Below are 26,217 nucleotides of genomic sequence, written 5' to 3'. Positions count from 1 at the left end.
AGACCAAATTCTACTGAGAGGTTAGTAGTGAAAAATAGTTCACTTTCTCCTTAGAGCTAATTATTTTTAACTCTTCCAACATTCTCTTCTAGTTTTAACTCTATCTTCTGATTTATCATTTAGATATTTTCTGTTGATTTGCTATTGTGGAAAATGAAGACTGATCTCTTCAATCATTTCTTATTTCTTTTCTTCCCATCCTCTGCATATAATTAACTCAATGTTCTTTGGTGTTTGTTTTAATTTTTAGCCTACTAGCCACTCCAGGGGGCAAATTAACTCACTGTTTTTAATACATCAAACATAAATGTTTACATAATTTTGACTATGTAAATATTCAGTGAAAAGCAAATTGTGTTCTCTAAATTGCATTTTCTTTTTTTGTACAAGTTTTTGTTTTTCTTGGAGTTAATTACTGCCTTTCTTTCTTCTTTTTTTTTTAATAGGCTCTACACCCAGTGTGGGGCTTGAACCCATGACCCCGAGATCAAGAGTCCCATGCTCCACTGACGAGCTAGGCAGGCACCCCTGCTTTTCTTTTTAAATCATATACTTTGCTCTGTAAGGCTGTACAGCCTTTTTTTTTTTTTTTTTTTCCCAAATATTCATTTCTCTGTCCCTGAAACTCACACTGTTATATAGTTTCTCCTGTTGGGGGGAAAAAGTGAAAACCTGTGTTTGATTGACATTTTCCTTTTTTGCTCCTTGGATCTCATCTTCTTCTTTTTTTTTTTTTTTTTCCCTCTAAAGATTATTTATTTATTTAGAGAGACTGTGTGTGTGAGGGGGGGGAGGGGGAGAGGGAGAAAGAGAATCTCAAGCACACTCTGTGCTGAGCCTCTGAGCGCAGAGCATGGAGCTTGCTGTAGAGCTTGATCCCAGGACCCCAAGATCATGACCTGAGTCAAGCTCAACAGTCAGACACTTAACCAGCTGAGCCACCCAGGCACCCTTGGGATCTCATCTTTTAACCCTCTTTTCTTGCTGCTCAGATTTTCTTTTGGTATGGAAGAGGTTTTTTTAATCTTTTCTTCCCCTGGAGCTCTCTTCTAGAATCTTCCATTTTCCTGCTTCAATCTGTATTGTTTGGCACTCTTAACCTTTTGCAATGTAGTAATCTTAGACTAAGATGCTTTCCTCAGTTACATGCATTGTTTTCTGTGGCTCCACACTGTGCTCATTCTTGGTCAGTTTTCCTTTTTTGCTGGAGTATCTTTTTGGGGTTCTAAGAGTGTGTATGAGAGGTAAATTTGATTCCCTGTCATTTGGAGGATGCTACTTCTGTGTTTTCACACTTGATTGATGGTTTGGCTCAGTATAGAATTTTATGTTGAAAATAATTCTTTTCAGAATTTCGAAGGTATTACATCATTTCCTTCTAGTCCAGGATTGCTCTTGAAGTGGTACCTTGTTATCCCACTTTTCACTCCATTAACGTGGAAGCTGCCCTTGCCCCTCCCCCAATGCCTTAAATGTCAGAAAGATGTGCATTGGTATGGGTATTGGATGAGGCACTTAGGGTTGTTTTAGTTCTGAGACATGGTCTTGTGTTAATTCTTTGACAGCTTTCTCAGTTTCTCTCTCTACAACAGTTACTTGGGTATGGTACTTTCTGAATTGATTCTATAGGTTTCTTACGGGAGTAGATGTTATTTTTCTTCTTTCTGGAAGATTTCTTAACTTACCTTCCAAGCTTTCTTGCTGATTTTTTTTTTTCATAATTGTATTTTAAAGTTTCCAGTAGCTCTTTTTCTTCTGTTTTCATAGCAAACTAGAGTTTTCTTTGTCAGGTGTCATCTCTTCTTGGTGTTTTGTGTGTGTGGCATTGCAGAGACTGCTTATTTCTGTGTTTCTTGGACTCGTTTATGCTGGGGGCTTCCCTGGGTTCTGGGTGTCCTTGATGCTGCATTTGTGTTTGAGAGGGTACCACTCAGAGCTGCTGCGGCCTGTATGTGGGGAGACTGTTAGCTTATTTGAGAGGGTCCAGCTGGCCGTTGGCCACTTAGTTGGGAGGATCTCCAAAAGACTCAATGGAGAGGTTTTTCCTCTGGGGTTTGTTGGTTCTTTAGGAAGTATTCTTGGATTTCTTGTGAACAGCATTCTCTATGAAGGAGCAGGGGCTGGTAGATCTCCTTTTCTCCCTCCACTTGGCACAGAGATCTGACTTCTTATTTTTTTAATTAAAAAAAAAAAGTTTTTTGTTTTTTAAGTTCAATGCGGGGCTTGAACTCACGACCGTGAGATCAAGACCTGAGCTGAGATCAAGAGATGGATGCTTAACCGACTGAGCCACCCAGGGATACAGAAATCTGACCTTTTAACCAGCGTACTTGTTTTCAACATCACTCTTCCTCAGCTGAATATGGCACCTCCTCTCTTGGATTTTGGGATCAAGTGTCTCTTTCCTCACTCACCTTCCTTCTGGCTGCATTGTAGGATGTGGCTTCTTCCTTATTCTTTTTTTTTTTTTTTTTTTAAGATTTTATTTATTTATTCGACAGAGACAGACATAGCCAGCTAGAGAGGGAACACAAGCAAGGGGAGTGGGAGAGGAAGAAGCAGGCTCATAGCAGAGGAGCCTCACGTGGGGCTCGATCCCATAACGTCGGGATCACGCCCTGAGCCGAAGGCAGACGCCCAACCGCTGTGCCACCCAGGCGCCCCTCTTCCTTTATTCTAAGGGGAACAGCAGTGAATATCTGAGAGGTTACCCTGTGGCCTCATGGCTGCCCTCAGAGGTCATTGGTGCTCTCACCCCCTGTGAGCCTTGTGAGTGAGCAGCCAGCCCAAGGTTGCCCAGCTGGCAGGTGGTGGGATTGGGATTTGAACTCAGGGTGTCTGACACCAGTGTGTATCCCTTCATTGCTGCATAGTCCTCTCTCTGTTGAATGGCCCTTTTTGGTGATGTCGTCTCTTGGGCTTCTTTATTTGGTAAATCTTTTTAAGTGGATCTTGGAAGGGAGGAGATGTCCACTTTCTTTCCTAGTTTAATTTGAGTCTTATCTGAGTCTCTCATAAATGCATTTCCTTTCTCTTTGACATGGAGCATGGTGGGGATAAAAAGAGTAGGACTTTTTTCGAGGTTAACAGACTCAAACAGCACCAAATAAAACGACCTCAAAGCAGCTTCCAACTTCATATCGGTAATTATTAATAGACTTGCCTAATTTCATCCAAAATTCTAACTTTCAAGTTCTAACATTTTATTTTAAAAACTAGGTCAGAAAAAGAGTGCACGCCAGTATCACGTACAGTTCTTTGGTGATGCCCCAGAAAGAGCTTGGATATTTGAGAAGAGCCTTGTAGCTTTTGAAGGAGAAGGACAGTTTGAAAAATTATGCCAGGAAAGTGCCAAGCAGGCACCCACGAAAGCTGAGAAAATTAAGGTGATAGATGTTCCTTAAGTACAATTTTAGACCAAAACTTTAATTTTTATTCTTATTTATCTTATTTTGAAATTATGGTTGTTTGATTTATTATAATGGCTTATGTCTGTCATTGTTTAACTTTGCCCAAGTACACTGTTACAAAACATGACAAGTTTTCTTAGAGACAATTTATTCATTTTACTCCTTTGATGATAGAGATTATTTGTTTTATAATTTTTATTCTTTATATATAAAAATATATAAGCAGTCATATATGGTATATATTATGTGATACAGATATTACATTAGTTAAATGTGATTGGAATTGATTTCTAGTTGAAATAGTAGTTGTTATTATTGGGCTGAATTCTGTCTAAAACCTTCAAGTTAATTGGTTCTTATAGTTTTTGATTTCTAAATTTATCTGGAATTATAAAAGTATCCTTTTTTTTAAAGTGGGTTAACTTTTTTGTTTGTATACTGAAACTTACAATGCCTTATGTTTTTCTTTTCAGCTGTTGAAACCTATTTCAGGGAAATTGAGGGCCCAGTGGGAAATGGGCATCGTTCAAGCAGAGGAAGCTGCAAGCATGTCAGTAGAGGAGCGGAAAGCTAAGTTCACTTTCCTCTACGTGGGGGACCAGCTTCATCTCAACCCTCACGTAGCTAAGGAGGCAAGCATTGCTATGGAGTCTCCGGGACAAATGGTAGAATCCTCAGGAGTCATTGAAGAAGCTGCTGATAACCCCAAGTCCATGAGAGAAGAGGGCATTCCCCTTAAGAGAAGGCGGAGAGCCAAGCTGTCGAGTTCTGCCGAAAACCAAGAAAGTGACCCTGGGACAGTAAAGAGTACTCCTCAGAAGATGGCAGAGGCCGACCCCAAGAGAGGAGTAGGGTCTCCTCCTGGAAGGAAGAAGACCACGGCCTCCGCTCCTCGAAGCAGGAAGGGAGATGCGGCATCCCAGTTTTTGGTTTTCTGTCAGAAGCACAGGGACGAGGTGGGTACTGTGATGGGTTCTTAAGTGTTGTATATTTATTCTGGGGAGTTCCTGAATTTGAGGAACATCTCTCCAGTGCTCTTCCTCTGTTTCTCAGCATTATCAGCACAGTCTGTAGTGAGCCTTGCAGAGATTTTAGATCTAATAAATAAGTATTGTTAGGGAACAACCATTTTCATCCTTGGGGGCGAAGATGCTTGCCTCTGCACTCTTCCTTATGAAAATGTCTCTCCCATTGTGGATGAGAAGATACCAGGGACAGGGATATGCAAGTGCTTTCAACGATGAAAACATTTGAACGCTTTCCTTAATAGTCCTAGAATACAGGATCTGTTAGTACGTTGTAAAGCTTGATTGTAAAGAACTGAAGGGATTAGGCTCCCGTTTTTTTGTTATGTTCAGTATTACTTGAAGTGAGTGCATCGTAGGGCTTTTCTCAGTAATGTAAAGGTGGTGTAATGTGAGAAAATCTAGTATGTGATTCACTGTGTTGCAGATTAAATGATCCTCTCAGTAGATGGAGAAAATGCATTTGACAAAATTCATTGCTCTTTGATACAAAGTTAGCAAGCCAGAATTAGAAGGTGACTTCCTTAATCTGTTGAAGGATATCAATCAGAAACTTTCAGTAAGCATCATACTTAATTAATGAAACTTTAGAAGCATTCTTTTTAAAATTGTGAACAAGACACTTATATTAAGTGTTGTAGAGAAAATACTAGCCTGTGTGGTAAGATAAGGGAAAGGAATGAAAAAGGCATAATTGTAAAGGAAGAAATAAACCTGCTGTTGTTTGCAGAGGTCTGTGTGGAAAACTTAAGAGAATCTACAGGGTATCTTTAGAATTAGTAAGAGTTCACTAGGACTGGTGGATGTAAGATCAGTATACAAGAACAGCAACAAAGAGGAAACGTAACATTAAGACAGATACCATTTGGGGTGCCTGGCTGGCTCAGTTGGCGGAGCATGTGACTCTTGATCTTGGGGTTGTGAGTTTGAGTCTCATACCATTTATGACTGCAACAAAAATATAAGGTACCAAGAAATAAATATAACAAAATATGTATAACTTTGGTGAAAAATAATGCTTGGTATTTTAGCAGACCTAAATAAACAGACATTAATAGATAGGAAGGTTCAGTGTCCTGAAGTTGAAGTTCTCAGTTCTCCTTTTATTAAACTATAAATCCTGTATAATCCTAATAAAACTCCCAATAGGAATTTCTTTGCACTTTTTAAGTGGATGATAGATAAATAGCCATATCTGAAGGCTTGCTCTGTCACCTGGGAAGTTCTGTTACTAGAAGCAGGGACGTTTTTGCCGCGGACGTTCGGGGCAGTGGCAGCACCCAGAGTAGAGCCCAGAAGCAAACTCTTGAGCATGTGGAAGCAGATGGGAAAGGGGTGCAGATAGCTGGACAGGGTGGCTGCTCGGGATGGGCCCTGGGGCCACCCCAGTGGTTTCAGAACTCAGCTGCTGTGGAACAGCTTTGTGGTTTGGGAGAGGGCAGGATTTCGTAAGCCAAACTGATCACAGATCATTGAGGAGCTATGAAAGTTTATGTGCCAGGGACACCATGAACACAATGAAAGGATGAACTGTGTGTACAGAGCTCAAATGATTCTCAAGGCTCTGAAAATAAGCCTGGACAGCAGTGCGTCCGTGAAGAGATGCTGCTCAACCTCACTGGCGGCTAGGGCCCTGCAAGCGATCCTCGTGATGAGGACTACCCCCCCCAGCCCCCAGGTGAGCAGCACAAGCCAGTGCCTCAGGAACGATGAGCAGCAGTGAGAGCCCCCATCATTTCTTCCGCTTGGTTTCAAGAGAAATTTAGCAATATATAGTGGAATTGAAGATGCATGTTTTTTATGTATTATAATGTCACAGCCAGGTATTTGCCTTAGAGAAATTGGCCCTTGTGCCCAAGGAGGTAGCACAGTGTTCAAAACTGGAAGGCTATGAAAGGAGGCTGCGGTGAGGTGAGCGTGCCGGAAGTCCGGGAGGAGAGCAGTGTGCGGAAGGCTGTGCACATCCCATCACGTTCCTGTAAAGTGTGAAAAGTGTAGCATATAAAGTGAACTTGTATATATACAAATGTATATATATACACTATAAAGTGAAAAGTTTTTTACCTACCTGTCTGCCTGTGTCCAACCCAGAAGAGTAAACGTGTAGCTGTGAATGTGTGTCCTCTGTCTCAGAGCTGAGAAGTCTTCCCAGGGAAGGTGGAGAAGCTGTGGCCATTGCTGGATTTGAAATGGTGCAGAGCACTGAGCAGTATGAACAGTTACCACACCAGGCCTGCTGCAGGCCAGGGGCACCAGTGACATGCTCTGAATGTGCACCACCATGTTGACAGCCGGACACCTATCATGATTGCTGGAGAGCTGCATGCTCTGGGACTTTGGAAGCAGCCAGCCAGCTGCACTCCAGCCTGTTCCTAGTTTGTTTCTCCATGGTCTCTCCACTCATTTGGAAATTATGAGAGAAAAGTGGGTGCCTGAAAATTCAAGCCAGTTTACAAAGACTACCCTTTTTGCTTTTGGGACCCAGATTGCTCTCAGATGGCCTTTCTAGTACTAAGAAATGTGCCAAGAACAAACAGAAGCCTGTCACTCCAGACACTGCTGACAAGCTGTGACCTGAAGGCTGACACATGGCTGAGGGGCTCTGTACTCAAGGAGCAGTGCCTCTGCTCTGGAGCTCTCTGGCTCTGAGCACCCCTCCAGGGCCCATTTGGTACAGTGTTGCCGTTGGCATAATACTGCATGCAATAACCAAACTGAAGCGTGCACAATTAAAATTCAGTTCTGCATTAGAGAACTGCTCTGCCCTGCTCTTCCCTTGCTGGAACCCAGTCTCTGTAGGGCTGGGGGACGGTGTTAGACCTGTGGGCCCCTCCCCTCCTGTTTGGGCTCAGGAGCTAGTTGATTTTGAGTAAGTATGTGTTGTCAGAAGAGTGATGATGGCAGGATGCTCTTTAACTGGCTCAGTTACTTTGTTGCTTTTACAAGTGTGTTTGTGCTGGTCTGTAATAAGTAATCCTAGACTCCACTTGAGGAGAATAATCTGAGTCTTTCTAGGTTGTGTTTTCCTTTTGGGAGGTGGCGGTGACTCCGAGGATGGTTTTTGTTTGGTTGTTAATTGATTAATCAATGCCCAACCCTTGAGGAACAGCATCGGATGGAGACTTCCCTCTGCTTCCTGGACCCCCCTTTTCTAGGCTCACTGGATAGAGGACTATGACTATCAAGGACATTTGGCTGCCACTTGACTTTTTTTTGAGATCCAGCTTCTTGCAAATGAAAGTGTTACGCTTTGTGAAATGTACTAAGTTCTTCATTAACATGTTTTACTTGTTCATCTTTGTCCACCAGGTTCAACTTAGATGTGCAGCTCACAAGTGTGTTCTGTGGTGTTCCTGGAATACAGTTAGAGGGGCTGCAGGTGGGGCAGTGAGTTTGCTGGAAGACAAAGTCCACAGTGGGCTGTAAGTCCACTGATGACCTGGGTGGGGAGGATTCTGTTTGGAGGCAAGGGGTCAAGAGCAGTTCAGGGAGCCCCACTGTGGTGAAAAGCCCAGGAAGAATTTACTGAGGTTTCAGTAGCAATGTCATTGACTACAGATGTGTGTGGTCTCGGTTTCCCATTTTTAAAGTATCTTTCCCACCTTCTCTGATCCTAATTTTTACAGCTGCATTAGAGCTGAACCATGCTATATGTCTCCATTCTTTGTATATATTGTTATGTAGTGTTGCATAACCCATGACCTCAAAACTTAGTGGCTTAAAACAACAACACACATGGATTCTCTGACAGTTTCTGTGGGTCAGGAACTTGGGAGCAGCTTAGCTGGGCGGTTCTGTCTCAGAATGTCCCATGAGGTCACAGATAAGATGTTGGCTGGGGCTGGGGGATCGTCTTCTAAGGTGCTGTACTGATATTGCCTGCTGGAAGCCTCACCATGTGGTCCTCTCCACGGGGTGGCTGGGGTGTCCTTCTAGCACAGACGCTGGCTTCTCATGGAGCAGGTGATCCAAGAGAGGGCAGGACGAGGTCTTACATAAGTCTTAGACCTGAAAAATTCTATGCCGTTTCTACACTGCCTTGGCTTCACTGGCCAGTGCTGTTCAATAGGGAGGCAGGAGTACTAGGAGTCAAGGCATGAACTGTAGGGGACTGTAGCCCTCTCCGAAGTCTGAAAGGCTCACAGAGCTCTCAAAGGATATGTGAGGCGACAGGTGGGCTGAGGGCAGGGAGTGTGATCTCTGACGAGCACACAGAATCTTTGTACTGGTAACGGTTCAATCAGCACAGTGTGTGAGCTTGCGGGTATTTGGTTTTCTAAACTTTTTGTGTGTCTGAGAGTTTATTAAAAATCGGGGCGCCCGGGTGGCTCAGTTGGTTAAGCATCTGCCTTTGGCTCAGGTCGTGATCTCAGGGTCTTGGAATCAATTCCCGCATTGGGCTCTCTGCTCGGTGGGGAGTCTGCTTCTCCCTCTCCCTCTGTGTTCATGCCCTCTCTCTCTTTCTCTTTCTCTCTCTCCAATAAACAAAGTCTTTAAAAAAATATATGGTTGGGGCTCCTGTATGGCTAAGTCAGTTGAACGTCCAACTTAGGTCAGGCTTAGGTCAGGATTTCAGGGTCCTGAGATGGAGTTCTGTGTCAGGCTCTGCACTCAGTGGGGAGTCTGCTTGAGGATTCTCTCTCCTTCTCCCTCTGCCCCTCCCCCTGCTCGCATGCATGCTCTCTTTCTCTGTCTCTCAAATAAAGTTTTAAAAAAGATCTTATTTATTTGACAGAGAGCGAGAGAGAGCACGAGCAGGGGGAGAGGGAGAGGGAGAAGCAGACTCCCCACTGAGCAAGGAGCCCGACGTGGGCTCGATCCCATCATGACCTGAGCTGAAGGCAGACGCTTAACTGACTAAGCCACCCAGGCGCCCCACAAATAAATAAATCTTTAAAAAAATATGGAAGCAGCCACTACTGAATACTTACCATCTTTAAGATACATTGCTAGTATGTTACTGTGAAAAATTATGTTCAATTCTCATAAAGGCCTTTTGAGGTTGGCATAAATTATCCCTGCCTTATAGCTAGCTACCCTGAACTCAGAGATGTAAAGTGACTCTCCTTTACCAGTGGGAGGGCACAGGCAGGAAGAAGGACTGGGACTTGGCCTGAATTATGCATGCATGCACGCATGTGTGTGTGCATGCGTGTACACGCACAGAACTTGTAAGCATTGTACTGCACTGCTTCATTGATGCAACCCATAGACTTCAGTGAGCAGCCAGTGCCTTATTAACCTAAAATAGTGGAGATACTTTCTGTGCCCCCACTGGAGTACACAGCGTATGATTAGGGATGAAAAATAAGCAGGTGGCCCCCCAGAAGGTGAGCACTGTGGGTGGGATGGTGGCTGCTTTGACCTTTTTGTTTCCTGTCCCTAGCGCAGAATGTTCCTTGAATGAATCAATGAGTGAATACAACATTGTAGCTGAAATTAAAACTGTGCACCAAAGTCAGCCAGGTGGAAGAAAATGTTTCAGGGAGAGTGTGGCCTGTGGAGAGGTGGAGCCTGCCATTGTGCCCGAGTGCAGAGTTGTTCAGGGAGTGATGAAAGTGGGGTGAGGATGGGCACCAGCTTATGGGGGGCCATGGAAGACATTGGTAAGTGGCAGGGACCCTACCCTACATGTGGGCTGGGCCATGGTCCCTCTGGTTGCAAGGAGGGAGACATTTTAGGATGGGAATGTCAGCAGGTAGATGGATAGGACTGAAAGCCAGGAGACTGGTTGCTGAAACCATAGCCATCTAGATGGGGTGGATACAAAGATGTTCAGGAGTGGAGCTGGCCCACCTGGCATGGATTTGGGTGGAAGGGGAAGGATGCCTCAAGAACAATTCAGGAGTCTTGTTTGATGAAGCGGCTGTGACCACTGCTAGGATTCATTCTGATTGAGGATATTGTCGGCAGGGGTGGGTGACCAAGGAGGGTGGTGGGTCCACAAGTCATGTGCTAATCTTGAGGAATCTTTAAGTGGAGAGTTCCAGAAAGCAATCGTCCTGTGACTTTGAAGCTCTGCACAGAAACTTTTGCTGTGTGAAGGTCTGAGACTTTGATTCTTGAAGTATTGGGGCTGGTGAGCTCACCCTCCTGAAGGATGGGCAGGCAGGACAGAATCCTGCTGGGCCAAGAGGTGACGGTGCTCTAAGGTGAAAGGAGGAAGCAGCTCCAGTAGGGCCAGGACTGCCGAGTCAGGGGCAGGGTGGGAATGGTGACAGTTCACAAGGGACACCAAAGGGCACACCCAGTGGAACGCTGCAGCTCAGAGCTGGGCTTTGAATTGCAGAGGGCGTTCTCGGTTGTAAGGACACAGAAGGGCTGGATGATTGTGTAGGTGGTTATCGATCCGCATCTGAAAATGCACGTGCTCTGAGATGCGAGGGTGGGTGGAAGTTGGTGGTGTGTCAGTGTCCATCCGGGCCAGGGAGGACATGATGAGGTGTGGGGGACACAGGAGGCTGTAGGAAGCTGTCTGCAGTGACCATGCTGTGAGTAAGGGTTTGCATTTTGGGGCAGAGGTTCCCTGTGTTGGATTGGGCAGGTGGTGGGTCTAGGTGGTCATAGTGACCAGCAGCATTAACTCGTTGATTGCTTCACTAGCGCTGCCAGGTGAAGTGTTAACCACCCCACATCACAGAGGAGGAGACACCTTCTCTTACCCAGTTCACAACGCTTTCCCTTGGAGGAGCCACATGGGAACCTGGGGTCTGGCTCCGAAGCATGCTGACTAGTGCTCGGAATCAGGCTGCATGCCTTCTTTGAAAGGGCCTCCAGGGCAGTTGAGGCCTGTGTCAGTTACTCAGCTCTGCTATTATAGCAGGAGAACAGCCCTAGAAAACAGGTAAAAGGATGCCTATGGCTGCTTCCAATAAAACTTTATATGTTAGGAAATATTCTTTGACTTTTTTTTTCTCCAAACCATTTAAGAACGTAAAATCAGTTCTTAGTTCATAGACTGTATGAAAATGGGAGGTAGGGCTGGTTTGGCTTGCCAGCCATTGCTTGTCCACCTCTGTGCCTCTGCTGTGGATGGCTCTCAAGCTGGGTGCACATGAGAGCCCCCCAGAGTCTTGAAAACACTGATGCCAGACACAGAGAATGAACTGGCCTTGAGTGGGACCTGAACACCAGAGGTTTTAATACTTCTCTGATTGTTAGTGTGCAGGCAGGCTGTGGGCCCATGAATCAGACTTCAGTGTGCACATGGATCATCTGCAGACCTTGAGAAAATGCAGGTTCCTGGTTGGCAAGTCTGGGGTGGGGCCTGAGGTCCTCATTTCTAGCATGCTTCCAGGGTGCTTATGCTGGCAGCCCCAGCATGGCTGGAGGGCAATGCAGAGGGCTCGTCTCTGTGTGCTGGCCTGTGCTGTGAGGTGTCATGGCATGTTCCTTGGCATGCCATCTGTACCATCCTTTCAGAGCATGGACCTCAGAGATGGTGTGTGCTACAGCAAATGAGAAAGCCCCGCCAAGACTTCACCCCTGTGTTGACAGGTAGTGTTTCCATGGCACTTGTCCTACACTGATTTTTCAAGGATGCCTAGAAAATTGTAACTTACTACTACTAATCTAGTGATTTTGGAAAAGTGTACTTTTTCCTCTTACCCTTTATCGTGTCCTGCCTTGACGTAAGTACAGTTGGATTGTTCTCACCAGCACTGTTTTTATGTATGACTTTCAGTGGGTTACAGCATCAGATAATCACTAATTTCTTTGAAGCTTTTATGGGGCATCATTCCATGATGTGGGAATAAATACACCACATGCTGAGTTCCTGAGGTCTGGGCATTGGTGAGTTGTAGGTATGTAACCTTCTGACCCCACCTTTCCTGTGTCCACAGGTTGTTGCTGAGCACCCAGACGCCTCGGGTGAGGAGATTGAAGAGCTCCTTGGATCCCAGTGGGACATGCTCAACGAGAAACAGAAAGCACGCTATAACACAAAGTTTGCCCTAGTGGCCTCTTCCCAGTCTGAAGAAGACTCTGGTAAACGTAAAGCTGTCCTAGTGTACTCTGCTTAGTTGTGATCTGTGTGTCGTGTGGCCAGCTGAGCTCTGGTCTGGGAGCTGTAGGGAAGTGTGGCCGCTTTCCCCAGCTCTGACCCGTGGCACTTGTGCCAGCAACCAGTGCGCGTGTGGTCACAATAAAGCAACCTGTGCTGTCTGCATTTTCTCTCTTGTTGTCATGAGAGCTGCCCGGTGCGATCTCTGTCTGGTCTGCGAGCCCAAATGGAGCAGGCACTCTAGCCTCTGCAGCCGATGGGGTGGTGTGAGGGGGGACGCAAGAAGGAAGGGAGCCCAGGCGGTCTCTAGGACTCCAGGCTTACGTGACATGGTAGGGTCAGACTGCAGGCCTGTGGCCTTGGGGTGATGCTGCCCTCCCGGCAGGGGCTACGTCTGCACCTCAGGAGGGGCTCGCCTCTGTGGGTGGGGGGCTCTGGACCTGGGAGCGGGGAGGGCGTTCCTGGCTTATTTGCTTGAGAGCTCACAGGGTGAGAAAGGTGACTGTGGACTGACCTTAAATGTGGGTGTCCTCTGGCTCTTCTTAGGCCTTCAGTTTAAAAAAAAAAATGCTACTTTGCTTTGGTCACTGGAAGGAGAAAGGAGGCTTAACACTGTAAGCTTGGAGAGAACCTGTAACCGCGGTCAGATCTGTCATCTGTGCATGCTTGGACACACATGTCGCGGAAAACCAGCATTTCTAATGTAAAAAAAAATATTTGGTTATCAATTTAAAAATACAAAACAATTCTGTATCTCTCAAGGTTCATCACTGAAGCATTTTGTTTCAAGACTCACCTAAAAGGAGACCAAGACCCAGAAGTCATTGCAGTTTGCCTTGTGTGCACTAGCTCATGCTCCTAGACCAGTACTGTGTCCATCTGACTCTGTCTGCACACGCACTGTGCAGCCTTTCTCTTTTGTTCACAGATGCTCTTGATTTTAGGGCTTTCTAAATCTCCGCATCAATTGTCTCATTTATTAATATTGAATTTTGTTCAATTTGTTTAGCGTTTGTTGCAAATTCTATAATTTAGAGTAGCGAGGGTGTTCGGGATTTGTGCATTTTCTTTAAAAGGCAGAAGTTCCCTTGACTTTTCATCAGTACACTAAATCTAGAAGAGTGATCCTTTTCAATGACTGGCTTATTTAAGAATGAGTCAGGTTTTCCTGAAACCAGATTTAATTCCCCTTGAAGAGTAAGTGTGACTGATCGTGTGTCCCATTTTGTCATTTTGGGCTGCTACCAAGTAGTTAGCAGAGAGGAGGACAGGGTTGGTTTCCACCCTCAGTGTCTGTCAGGTGTGTGTGCTTGTCCTGGAGGCCCTCAAGCCTCCCTTTTGGGGCCCCCAGTGCTGATAGCCACGATGTTGGGCTGTGTTGGTGGCATCAGCTGTTCGTGGCCTCAGTGTGAGGAGTTCAAACAGATGCCCACATTGCTTACTTGTGTATGAAATGCCTGCTGTCTCATTTCGGGTCCAGGGGGAGGTTCTTACGTAAAGGACTGTGACATCACCTCACCTGCACAAAGGCGAGGTGCCAGATGGCAGTTGCTGGTGGCAGGTATCTGTAGCTCGGTGGACACGTGTGGATGAGGTTGGGCAAACCGGGTTGAGGAGGTTCTGGCAGGTCAGGCTGGCTGTGCCTGTGCTGGTTATGCTTGGTCAGCCGCTGAACAGACCCCACTGCTCTGCAGGCCTCTTCCTGGCATGCCTTTATGGCTAGCCCACAGTGCTGTGGGGCTTAGTGAAGGCTGCTCTCAGGCTGGCTGACGCTGTTCTAGGACTGGCAGCTGGTGAGAGCCGGTGCCGGCTGCTCGGCTCTAGTAATATCAGGCCTCCGCCTGTGGTGTGGCTCTATGCACGACACTATCCGCCCTGGGCAGAGTGACCAAGGTGTGGCCACCTGCACCTTCTCCTGAGGCACTGTTGGATGCCACACTCCTCCTGGCTGCTGTACTCTGTCCCACCTGGTAGTAGGGTTTGAGGATGACACTGCCCTCCCACCAAATGTCTGACGAACAGTCCAGGGGTAAACCCTGAACCTCTATAATAAACAGTCCTGCAAATGGAAATACTGAATTTGTGCTTGAAATAAACATTGGTGTTTTCAAATTAATAACCTCTCTAGAATTTGCATTCTTAACTTATTACATCTTATTTTTCTAGGTCAATACCTTGAATCTTGGGTTAGTTGATATTCCTGGAAGTACCTGATAACTGGTATAAACAACACGTAGAAAGCCCTTAATTTGCAGATACAACAGGAGTGTTGCTACTTAACATGCTTTCAGGAAATGTATAAATAGTAGCAAGTTGTGTACTTAAAATTACACTTAAATTCCAGTAGTCTTTGAATGTTAGTAAACTAGTGGATTATATTTAAATTTAATGCTATAGTACATTAAAATGTAATTATAAGAAATACCAGTATAATAATCTGTAGATTAGATAAGGATTTTCCAGTATTTGATGTTACAGGAAATGGTCCCATGCAATTTGCAAAATGCAAAGAGATTTGGTCTGTAATACTTAGGCCCTGGAAACCAACAGGATTACAGGAAGCCCATCAGGGGCTGGATTTGCACATGAATGCCCTGGCTAGGTGATCATTGCTTTGGAGGGTGGCTTGTGGAGTGTTTTTCATGTAAGTTTCCCCCATCCCCCATTCCAAGGTAACATAAATGGGAAAAAAAGAAACCACCCAAAGAGGACACAGGACCCTACTGAAGACGCCGAGGTTGAAGACGCACCCAGGAAAAGACTCAGGACCGACAAGCATGGTCTTCGGAAGGTAATCATGCCCTGGGTCTGCCTCGGCTGGAGGAGTGTGTGCTGTGTGACTCTTAGAGGCTGTGTTTCCCTTACGGGATGCAGATGGGAGGTGGGAGGCCTTCCTCTGTGGACGGTGCTCAGCGGGTATTGTTTTCCAGGCAGTAGGGCTGGCTTCTCTCCTCAAATCCCTTTGAGAAGGCTGCTTAGGAGAGCAAGTTCTTATCTGCCAGGGACTTTAACACAAACTTCTGATACTTGTCTATCAAAGAAAAGCAAACACTTTGAATAATACTTGATGTTTAGATTTAATGGAATTGTGTATACTAAAGATCGCCCTTGTCTACAGTGGTATTATTCAATGTGTAAATAACGCGTTGGCATGAAAACCTCAAAATCCATTAGAGATATGTTATACTTCAATAAAAGTTTTTCACATCCATTAAAGGCATTGAAAATAGATTTTATGAATTCATTCAGTTTATTAGTAATTCACGTTATTGTTTACCTGCTGGGACTACTAAGCAGGCTGTGTAGGCCTGTTTGATACAACAAAAAAGTGACTGCGTAGATATGAAGGTCCAGCCCCAGGGCCGTCTAGCTCTAGCATAGTCCACCATGCATCAAGAGGCAAAGTTTGCCTGGTACCTGAAGGAGAGTGATTCTGGCTTATGGTGCTCATGCGTGCAGAGAGTGCGAGCCCTTTCCAAGTGTGCTTTATGGCCCAGTTCCATTTATTCATGAACGGGGAGTTGAAACAGACTTTGTATCTTATGCTTGAGTTTAGACAGAGGAGTCGTGTGTTTATGGTTTTGAGAAAAGCTTCATTCTGTCTTCTAATCTAAATTAGGAAGTTCCTTTCTTTATTGTTTTATTTTGAAGAATGGAAAAATAAATTCTACATATTGTTAAAGTGTAAATATGTGGCCACCACATCATCTGTCTACTTGAAGGCCATTGTTGCAGTGCAGGGCAGTAGCAGGCCCTGCCCTATTTTTCTGGCCAAGAGAACGTTCTTCCAGGGCACCTGTCAGGCGAAGTTGTTAGTGATCAAGTATCCAGCCCCAAGATAAGTAAAATTGACCTTGCGTCACTGACATTTGTGTTACTTGGCAGCTCATGCTCCATGAGTATCCTCTCTGGCTGCCCATTATTTAAGCAGCCCCGTGCTGGCAGTCAGACTGATGTCGGCTGCCTTGAAATACTTGTATTTCATATTTACCTTAAAAACTGTGTGGCCCTGGACGCTTGAAATATGAAAATTTACATGAAGTATCTAGGTAGACACGTTGCCTGAACTAAGAGCTCAGGAAGTAACACATAGTAAAGCTGTGATGTCTCCCTCTGGTTGAGTTTTTATAAACCTGAGTTGGCCGTATCCTGTATGCTTCCTAATGTGCGTTGAGCGCTTTGATGTGTCAGGTGCTGTACCCCACGCTGTACCCCTGTTACCTTGTCCACAGTCTCGTGACTGCTTCCACTGGCCCCGGGCGGGCTGGGGAGTGGGGTTTGAGTGCAGGAACCGTACCGGCCTCGGGACCAGAAAGGGGCAGGTGGCCGTGTGGCACTGCTGCTTCAGGGCTATCAAGAGAAGTTATTTTCAGCTCCTTCCGATTCTGAGCATTGGATCAGATGTTCCTGATCCCTTCATGTGTGTGGTTTCCTCAGTTGGGGAATGTGCTTTATTGATGATCTTTGTGAGGTTTGTCTGCACCTTGTCTCTGCATTGGAAATCCTCAGTGTAGGGAGTTAGAGCAGTGCTGCTGGCACTGACTTGAGGCCCCACTTCAGGTTAATTGGGCAACCTCTGGAGCAGAGGGGTTGGTTTCTGCTTCACACTCTGCTTGAATTCAGAGGGAAATGTGAGTAGCGTATGTCACGTGACGAGTCTCAGCAGCCTGGGCTTGTGAAGTTGTTTGGCAAGGCCCCACCAGCCCCCCGTCCCAGCAGATGGTGGGGCAGGCGCAGGGGAGAGCCTCCCAGTGGTGGAAGAGGTGTAGGCTGGGTCCCTGCTCATGGAGCCTGTGGCACATGCTGCCAAAGGAGGACGTTTTCTGTTGCACGACGTTTCAGCAACCTGTGTTCGCTCACATTAGATTTTTTTCCCTTCTTTTCTTCTCCTTTTTATTTAATAACAGAGAGAGACGATCAATGACAAGACAGCCCGAACAAGCTCTTGCAAGGCAATCGAGGCAGCCGCCTCGCTGAAGAGCCAGGCAGGTAATGTGGTTAGCACTTCTTCCTTGTCGCTCTTGCAGGCACCGGGGCTCGGCCGGAGGTGAACAGGAAGCCGGGCCAGGGAAGGGCATGGGGCACCCTCCGAGGGGTCTGACAGCTAATAAGGGGAAAGGGAGGTTCTTGGGCAACTGAATGTATAAGTGGTCGCAGCGCTCCAGCTACGTTTTATTGAAGTTATTTTTCTACTGGTTTCTACCGGGCTTTATTGTCCGTTTAAAATTACACTAAAGAAGTTATTTAAACCAGGAATATCCAGGTTTCTTACTTGAAGGTGCCAGTTGCTATAAATTCCACCACTTTTGAGTATCTGATCGTCTGTGTATATTTGCTAAAAGTAAAAGTAATGACTAGTTATTTCTATTTCACATGTTGATGAAACTAACGTCAAATGTTCATGAAAAATAACTAAAAGCAGTGAAAGGGGAAGCAGGCTCCCTTTCCCTTCTCATTGTCTTTTTGAAGTGTGTGTCTGACAGTTTATTACAGAGAGCTTACCATCTCCAACTCTTGTTTTTTTTTTAAGAGGGGGTGGGGGAGGGGAAGAGGGTGAGGGAGAGAGTGAGGACCTCAAGCAGACCCCGCCTCCACCCCTGCTGAGCACGGAGCCCAACACAGGGCTCCATCTCATGACCTGAGCTGAAATCACGAGTTAGACACTTGACTGACTGAGCCACCCAGGCATCCTCCAACTCTTCTTACATCTCAGGTTGAAATCCTAGATGTTCAGAATGATTGGTAGTTATCTAGCTAAACTCAAGGAATCACATGAAACGAGGTCCCCTACTCTTCCTCCATCTTGCCTCCCTCCTATCACCAACTCTTAATTAGAAAGGAAAACAACATTCAGGGGAGAAAGGAGTAAGTGAGAGTTGGAAATGGATTTGTTTTCCTTATTTTGCGAGAGGTGCTACGCTGGTTTTAAAAAATCAGTCAAATAGACTATGAAAAGAAAGACACTTGTGAGCAGTTTGAACATTGAGTGGATTTTTGATGATATGAAGAGATTGTTACTTTTAAGAATGGTATAGTGGCCTTGGGGGTTTATTTATTTATTTATTTATTTGAAAGATTTTATTTATTTATTTGACAGAGATAGAGACAGCCAGCTAGAGAGGGAACACAAGCAGGGGGAGTGGGAGAGGAAAGCAGGCTCACAGCGGAGGAGCCTGATGTGGGGCTCGATCCCATAACGCCGGGGTCACGCCCTGAGCCGAAGGCAGATGCTTAACCACTGTGCCACCCAGGCGCCCCTTTGGGGTTATATTTAAAACTTTATGTTTCAGAGACATGTAGTGAACTTTTTACGGGTGAAATGATGTTTGGAATTTGCTCCAGAAGAATGCGGCAGGGGATGTGAAGCTAGGTGCGGTTCTAGCTGTGTTGGCCCCAGGTTGATGGATTTGGGGGCTGGCCAGGCAGGGGGACATTAGAGTTCACTGGGAAATTTGCCTTTGTTTCCATTCAGATTTTTTTCACAGTAAAAAGTTAAGCCTTTACTATGACAAAGGAGCCCAGAAAACGTATCTTTAGAACTTCATTTATTACAGGGGTAATTTTGAAACAGTTAAGATATTGAGGGTGTAAGATCTCAAACTTTACTTTATAAACCAAAATTTTTTTACAGCAACGAAACATCTGTCAGATGCATGCAAACCGCTGAAGAAGAGAAATCGGGCGTCCGCAGCAGCGCCTTCCACTCCTTTTAGCAAAAGTTCGTCTCCTTCTGCATCCTTAACTGAGAATGAGGTAAAATACTAATGATAGTGATGACCATGCTGTTCGTATGAAGGCCGTTTAGTTGCCCAGGTTGAAGTGTGAGCAAAGTCAGACTTACAAGCATAACACTGGTGTCCTCTCCACAAATGTAGGTGAGTTTCAGATTCTTTAAACTATGTATAAGTCATGGAATGGAAAAAAAAAAAAAAGTCACTCTTTTAGTCTATTTGAGCACCACAGGTATACACACGTGCACACAGTGTATGTATAAATGTACGTGCATATACTTCAGTCTGGATGTAGTTTAATTGTTCTTGAAATCTGTCTTTAAAATGTTGTGTTCTATATAGCCCTCACGTTGTAATTAATTTTCCGCATCCCAGCAAGTCTGCTCTGGTCCTAACATGACACTGTCACTTGAGCTGACTCTAGTCATTGTGCACTCACCCCAGGTGGGATAGAGGGTGGCTTACCTGCTTTGTTGGATTCCAGCGGTCTTTAGACCTAGGTTTACTGAGGAATGTCCTCATGCATTCCGTGGTTTTAGTCCTTTAAATCCTGGCATATTCTTAGATACTTGAGTGTGGAGGGCAGTCAGAAGCACCATGGTAATACATCTCCTCTGTTTTCTGGATTTGCAGAATATGCAATAGTGGAATAATAGCTACTTGAGGCTGTTACCCTCATTGTATCATGACATCTGGACTTCATCACCAAATATAAAGTCTTTGCTGTTCTAAAAACAAAACAAAAAAATAGCCTCAGAAAGCAAGTATGACACTTTTTTGTCCAGAGGGAGTTTTGGATTCCCAATTTTAGTGACTATCCAAGGAGTTTATAGTTTTAATTCCTTACTAGTTCGTGCCCTGTGATCCTCTTTTTCTCATTGTAGACATGAGTCCTGTTTTTGAGTATTTATGAGGAGATGCTAACCTTGGGCTTTTTTTGAACTAGGCAGTAAGGCAGGGAGTGGATAGACCCTTCACCCTGTTGGGTAAGAAGGTGGCACTTCTGACCTGGTCTCTGCCACAGTCACTGGTGGGGCCTGGCCGTTCTCCTACTGTCTCTCAGCCTCGGCTGCTTCCTCGCCTTAGGTGAGGGGCGGGCCTTCCCGCATGAGCTATCTTCAGGGACCTGGGCCATCTGAGGGGGTACAAGCACAGAGAGCTGCTCTGAGTGGGGTCTTTGGGGATTCATGCCAGTAGTGATGGGAAGCTGCTCATGTGTGTGGGAACTGAGGTTTTCTCATAGTTTGCTATGTGTAGGTGACTAAACATTTCTCCTGTTTGGGCACATTCGAGAAAATGCAGTATGAATTCTTCACTGAACTTCCAGGGGCTTATTGAAACTTGGAAAAGACATTCTATACAGATATTTTTCCTTTTTCCTTTTTTCTTGTCTGAATTTTGATTAGTATCCTGAAAAGTGAGGATTCTAATTCTAAAGAAGAATACTAAACAAGTTTCAGGTCCATAGACCCTTTTGCTTAAAGTTGGCTTTTTTATTTAAAAAGATTTTTAATGAGTTTTTCTCTCATTGCACTTTGACCCACTATCTGGTTGAGTTTTTATGTACTCTGTTGTCAGATACAGTTGCAAGAAAAACTCTGAGGCTGAAAACAAATCTTTTCTGTCATTTCTGGTCAGAAGCTGTGCCAGCCAAAGGCTTGGATTCAGGGCAGCACAACCCAGGGCGGGCATAGCCAGGGTGGGGTTGGAGCAGGTGGGTCAGGGCTGGTGGTCTGAAGTTCACTGGGGCCAGGGTGAGTGTGATCTTCCTCGGTTAGACATTTGTTCTGCACTTGAGAAGACTTCGATGAAGCATTTTATAATCATTAGACTTCATTGATTTTTAATTCTTTAGAACTTCAGAAGTGAATAGTTTATTAAATATGTTTATATTATATGTTAAATACGTTAAAATCATGCACTGTCCTTCATTTTGAAAGTGATACATAGACCCCACAGTATGTATTCTGTTGCTTATATAAAAACGTTTAAATTACTAGGCCTTTTCCATCAGGCCACTTTTGTGTGGCTTATATAAATCTTTCATTAGCGTTCATTTTTATAGAATTATATTCATTAAAGCCACTTTAGGTGAACGAAAAGCCTTGTCTATTATGTGTTAACACTACTGAACTACAGTATTGCGTTGACAACGTGTAACATGCTGAATGCCTTTTAGCACGGGAGGCAAAGTGCAGTGTTAACAAAACAGCGTCCTGTAAACCACTGGTCCCGTTCTGGTGGAAGTTAGGCGACCATGGGAGCTGCTATGTGGGTTTCAGACTGGCCCCTTATTCAGGTCACATGCCCACTGCACGTTTGTCCTGCTTTTATCACCCTTGATTGAAATAAGGGGTTTTCACAGAGTTGGTATTTCAAGACATTTTAGGTCACTTGTGGTTTAAATTCTTCTCAAGAAAGGTATATGTGAGAAAATTGATATTGGAATAATTGTTACATAAATACTACATTACCCTAATGAAGAGAATAGATTGAAATTACACACTTGCATGATGAAGGCCTCTGAAGGAATTTATGTGATTTAAGTGTTTTGTAACTTCATTTCTTATTCCCTTAGTAGAGCAAATTCTTATTTTTTTCGCCTTCACTGGTAACAGCTTTTATGGGAGCCCACATCAGCCAAGTTGGATTTGAACTCGCTGCCCTGTACTGCACTTAAAATGATGTAATATTCCAGGATGTCTGCTGCAGGTGGCGTATCATCGTACACACTAAGGGACATTCCTATCACAATCATTTTATGGAAGATGTGTGATAATCTGTTTTTACTGGTATTACTAACACATACAATGAAGAAAACAGATAACAAATTTTAAGACCAAGGTAAGATACCTAATCAAGGCCATTTACCTGATCACATTCATCTCATAATAGAAACACACTCATATTGCAATGATCCATGTAGATTTCACGTTGAAGGGATGCCCTTCACCCGGGGCTGCCCTGGGCCTGCGACAAGGACTCCGTGCCGAAGGGGCTGGTCTTGCTAGAGGCCGCACTTGTCTCCTAGTTCATGACTTGCTGAGTTTTTATTGAAAAATGCTGGCATCTGCACCTTCAGAAACAGAACAAGCAGCACACACTCAAAGGAGTCCTCGTCAGCTAATTCCCGTTGCCAATGGAATGTACTCAGTGCTGTACATATTAAACTAATTTCCAACATAAAAGGCAGGAGGAGTTTTGATTCTGTCTTTTTTTTACTAAGCAATTTTACTATGACACTAGATACAGCAAATTTGTAGGAAAAATATCATTTACAGTCTCATCATGAGCCATTTAACTCTACTCTTTTGATTCAGTGACCGGTATCTTGGGTACCATATACCACGATCAGGTTATTTACAACAACCACTTCATCAGTTGCTTTTGTAGGACATCAGCCATCACATTAAATGTCTAAGTCTTGGGTGACCACCTGATGTCCTGTCCCTGGGTGTCCGCATGTTTGCATGGTGAGGCACAGGCCTCGCTTGCCCTTCAGCTCGTGGAGGCAGAAGGAGTGCTCTTCACGTTACCGTGTGAACAGCACTGGTTCATTCCCAGCAGCCTCTTCAGATGTGTTCTACCTTTAATGAAAGTTTCTAATACCTGTGTTCTAATCCGTTAAGTAATGTAACGCATGCTAAACACGTAGGGCGCCTGGCGCCCTGCAAGGACTCAGTGGTTCGCTGTTGTGACAATAATGGCTATAACAATAAAAATAATAAAATCACCATCATTCCATTTTTATCCAAAAGTATAAATTTTGCTTTGGCCTGAGAAGCAATCCTCTTGACTGCATTATGCACGTGGGGGTAAAGTAAACCTGGAAGTGGCAGACACTGGGTTGGTTTGAGTAGCACTTGAGGGTACTAGCCTGTGGCTTGGGGCTAGCTGGGGGGCTCTGCTCAGAGCTGGTGGGATACATGGCCTCCAAGGTGGCCCAAGTCATGCTCTTCCTAAAGGACATGAAAAAGCTCAGGAGTAAATGTAGGGTTCAACAGAAAACTAATTATTAAATTTAAAAATGTGAAAAAAGTTCATGTAAAAGTGGTCCACTTCAAGAAACGATCACCCCAAGTAAAGACTAGCCTGAAAGGCTTTTGACAAGAATTCATTTGAAATTATAGCATGATGAATTTTGAATGGGCGGCCAGCCAGCTACCAACATGTGCATTAGAAGTCAGCCAGAGAGTGGGTGCTTTCTTCCTTAGGAAGAACCATCAAAATGGCTGAATGGTATATCTACCAACAGCATAAAATTAGCATCTGCTGAGTCCATAGGAGGGGATGCATGGGGTGGGGACAAGGATGGGGGAAGTATGCAGTGTATGTCAACTGGGGGAGGCGTCATCCCCTGCTGGGGATATTGGGAAGGTGGCCAGGCGCAGGCAGTGAGAGGGACAGTCCCACATGTGGCAGAATTTTCCTGCTCCAAATGCCAGCAGTGGTCTTGCCGAGGAATGCTGGTGGATGAGCAGAACTCCCGAGAGGGCCCACCCATGGCTTCCTGAAGGTGAGTGGAAAGGGCTCCTTTTTGAAAGAGCTTAGTGGCAAGTAAGTTTGTCTGCCAAGAGCACAAAAATTCATTATGCTACTAATTTAACATGAATTCCCTCATTTCCTAGAGACATCAGAATAACACTGATATATTCTAGTCTTGTCATTTGAACTGCCTGTTGTTGAGATGACTTTTGCTTATACTGACATAGAACCACTGTAACAGTCCCATTTACCTGCTTCAAACCATTTGCCATACACCTCATTTGTGCCTGATGAGGGGAGGTATGAGAAGGAACTCTCTAGTATAAAATGGGAGGCATTCACAAGAGATAAAAACTTGTCTGAATATACAACAGTTTAGATTGTAGCTGTTCTAAAACTGAAAATTCCCGACTGTGATGGGTGGCACGTTAAGTAAGTGCACCTGTTGGCAGTTGGGGTCCTGTGCTGTTTACTCACCTGCTGTGGGCTGCTCTCTCCCCTGTGGGGCCTTTCTTTAGAGTTAATAGAGAAGTTAAATGTCTGTCTCTGATGGTGATGGATTTAGGCGTACTACATCTCAGTACTCTCTTTATACAATGTATCTGTTCTGTCTCTGTCTCCCAACTGAAAATAACCCATGTTTTTTAAGAGGATGCTCCCCCAAACGACCAAGAAATCTAGGCCGAATCTCATGGCACGGAAGCGCAGGTTCATGAATGTAAGGCCACGGGTGGCTCTGCACCGTGCGTGGGGGAGTCTTGTCTGTGTCCCTTCCTCCAGCAAGGGCTATCCTGCCTCGTAGGTGTTCTCTGTGAGGTTCCCCCAGCTTTAGGTGGGTCTGAGTCCAAAGCTTTCTCTGGAAGTGCATGCAGAAGCACAGAAAGGTTTAAAAAGTGAAGCGTTCCGGGCTTGGGGAACGGGATAAGGGAGGTGGCCGTTTCAGGAGGTTTCTTTTATTGGGGATGTGCCAGAAGAGAGGCTGCAGGAGACTGTGGAGCCTGAACCGTTAGTGACGAGGTCAGTGTTCTGAGGACTCTCTTTGGCCCTGAGCTGCTTCCCCGAGATTTGGGACCGGGGATGCGTGAGGAGAATTGAAGGCAGAGCAGAGCCAGCGTTTGCCCAGGGGTGGTGACTCCAGTACCACCAAGGGTCTGTCTTGGCAGTGTCCCCCCAAAAAGAATAAAACTAAGATTGTAAATTAGCATCATTTAGTTCCCCAAACAGAAGATGCACCCATGTCTGGGTGTAAAATTAAAATGATGAAGAAAAGCTCTTAAAGAGGGTTCTTGGCCAAAGCCTGGCCTGAGTGGCTGTGGGGCCTGTGGCAGACAGCGAGCTGTGGTTCTGTGCATTGTTTCAGTCATAGTGCAAGTGTGTTTACGTAACATCCTCCATTCATGTGGTCCAGTCCAGCAGAAAGGGGGAGGCTCGGCGAGGGGTTCCTTGGTGACTTAGCGGCCCCCCTTGTATGGCCAAGCTGGCAAGGAGGCTGGGCTCCTGTCTCGAAAGGGCAGACACCTGTACTTTGGCAAGTAGACTGGATTCCTTTCTCGCTTGATTTCTGACCTAACGCTTCTCAATCACGTCTAGCCCTTTAGGTTATTAACTCATTTTTAAGGTGGTTCTGGTCCAGGTGGACTTTCGCATGTGACCTGGAGAGGGCTCTTTCTACTCCGTGCCAGGCTGGAGCATTGCGGGCTCTTTACAGTCAGTACTATTCTCTCTGGTTTTGAAAATCTCTAAGCAGAGAAAGCGATTGCTGAGGCCTGCTGTTTATCTTTCAGAATATGAATCTGAGTGAGAGTCTTTTGCTAAAAGAATTGAACCTCGTTAGAAAAGATTTCACAAAATGCTCCCCAATCTGTTATTGGCTTCTTATTGACTCTTAAAGGTTCTTTTCCCTTTTTTCCTCTTTTTTTTTTTTTTTTTTTTAAAGAAATATACTGACTTCTATATATTTTAGGATTTTTGGTCAGTGACCTTGATTTTGATCCCTTTAAATAGTATTTTTGCTGTTTTACCTAGAATATTAGAAATTATCACTAATTTACTTGCCATTGATGGAAAATCAACCATCCTTAGCAGGTAGAAGATGGTATGTTGTCATATTCACATTCTTCTTGTATTGCCTGGGGGAGGGGCATGCTCCCTTCCAGGCATTTTTGCCAGCGAGGGCGAGGGCGAGGGCGGGTGTCCCTCTGTGCCCGTTTAAGAACCTGACAGGTCTTGTCATGTTAGAGAACTTTGTGACTAGCAGGTTACATATTAGATCCACTTTATAACTTTTTCTGGCCTACATGTAGCTGTTGAGTTTTGGCATATAATGCTTTGGTATAGATGCTAAAGTGTGCTTAACCGTTCAGGCATGTTGTACCTTTAAGGAATGACTGAGGTAGGGGTGGGGTGGCCCAGTCCAGCAGGGAGGGTGGGGTTTGCTCTGGGGCAGGAGCTTCATTCCTGTTTTCAAGTTGCCACAGGGCCAACCCAGGCCCCTCCCCAGCCCACTGTATACTGGACGGCCTCTGCTGAGGGACTTGGTGGGGCAAAGTTGGGTTGATAGG

The 26,217-nt window shown here is 45.1% G+C and overlaps 1 protein-coding gene across 1 annotated transcript in view; it reads left to right on the top strand.

Moving 5' to 3' along the window:
• Positions 1-26,217, top strand: part of NSD2 (nuclear receptor binding SET domain protein 2) — a 62,336-nt gene that overhangs the window by 10,393 nt on the left and 25,726 nt on the right. The window contains 6 exon segments of the mRNA XM_019796753.2: positions 3,220-3,386; positions 3,884-4,366; positions 12,280-12,424; positions 15,113-15,231; positions 17,348-17,429; positions 19,072-19,193. Of these exon segments, the coding sequence (XP_019652312.1) occupies positions 3,220-3,386; positions 3,884-4,366; positions 12,280-12,424; positions 15,113-15,231; positions 17,348-17,429; positions 19,072-19,193 (1,118 nt within the window).

This window comes from Ailuropoda melanoleuca, chromosome 11 (genome assembly GCF_002007445.2).
Source record: "Ailuropoda melanoleuca isolate Jingjing chromosome 11, ASM200744v2, whole genome shotgun sequence".
In the NCBI taxonomy this organism is placed as follows: Eukaryota; Metazoa; Chordata; class Mammalia; order Carnivora; family Ursidae; genus Ailuropoda; species Ailuropoda melanoleuca.
This window is presented reverse-complemented; position numbering and strand designations above follow the sequence as displayed.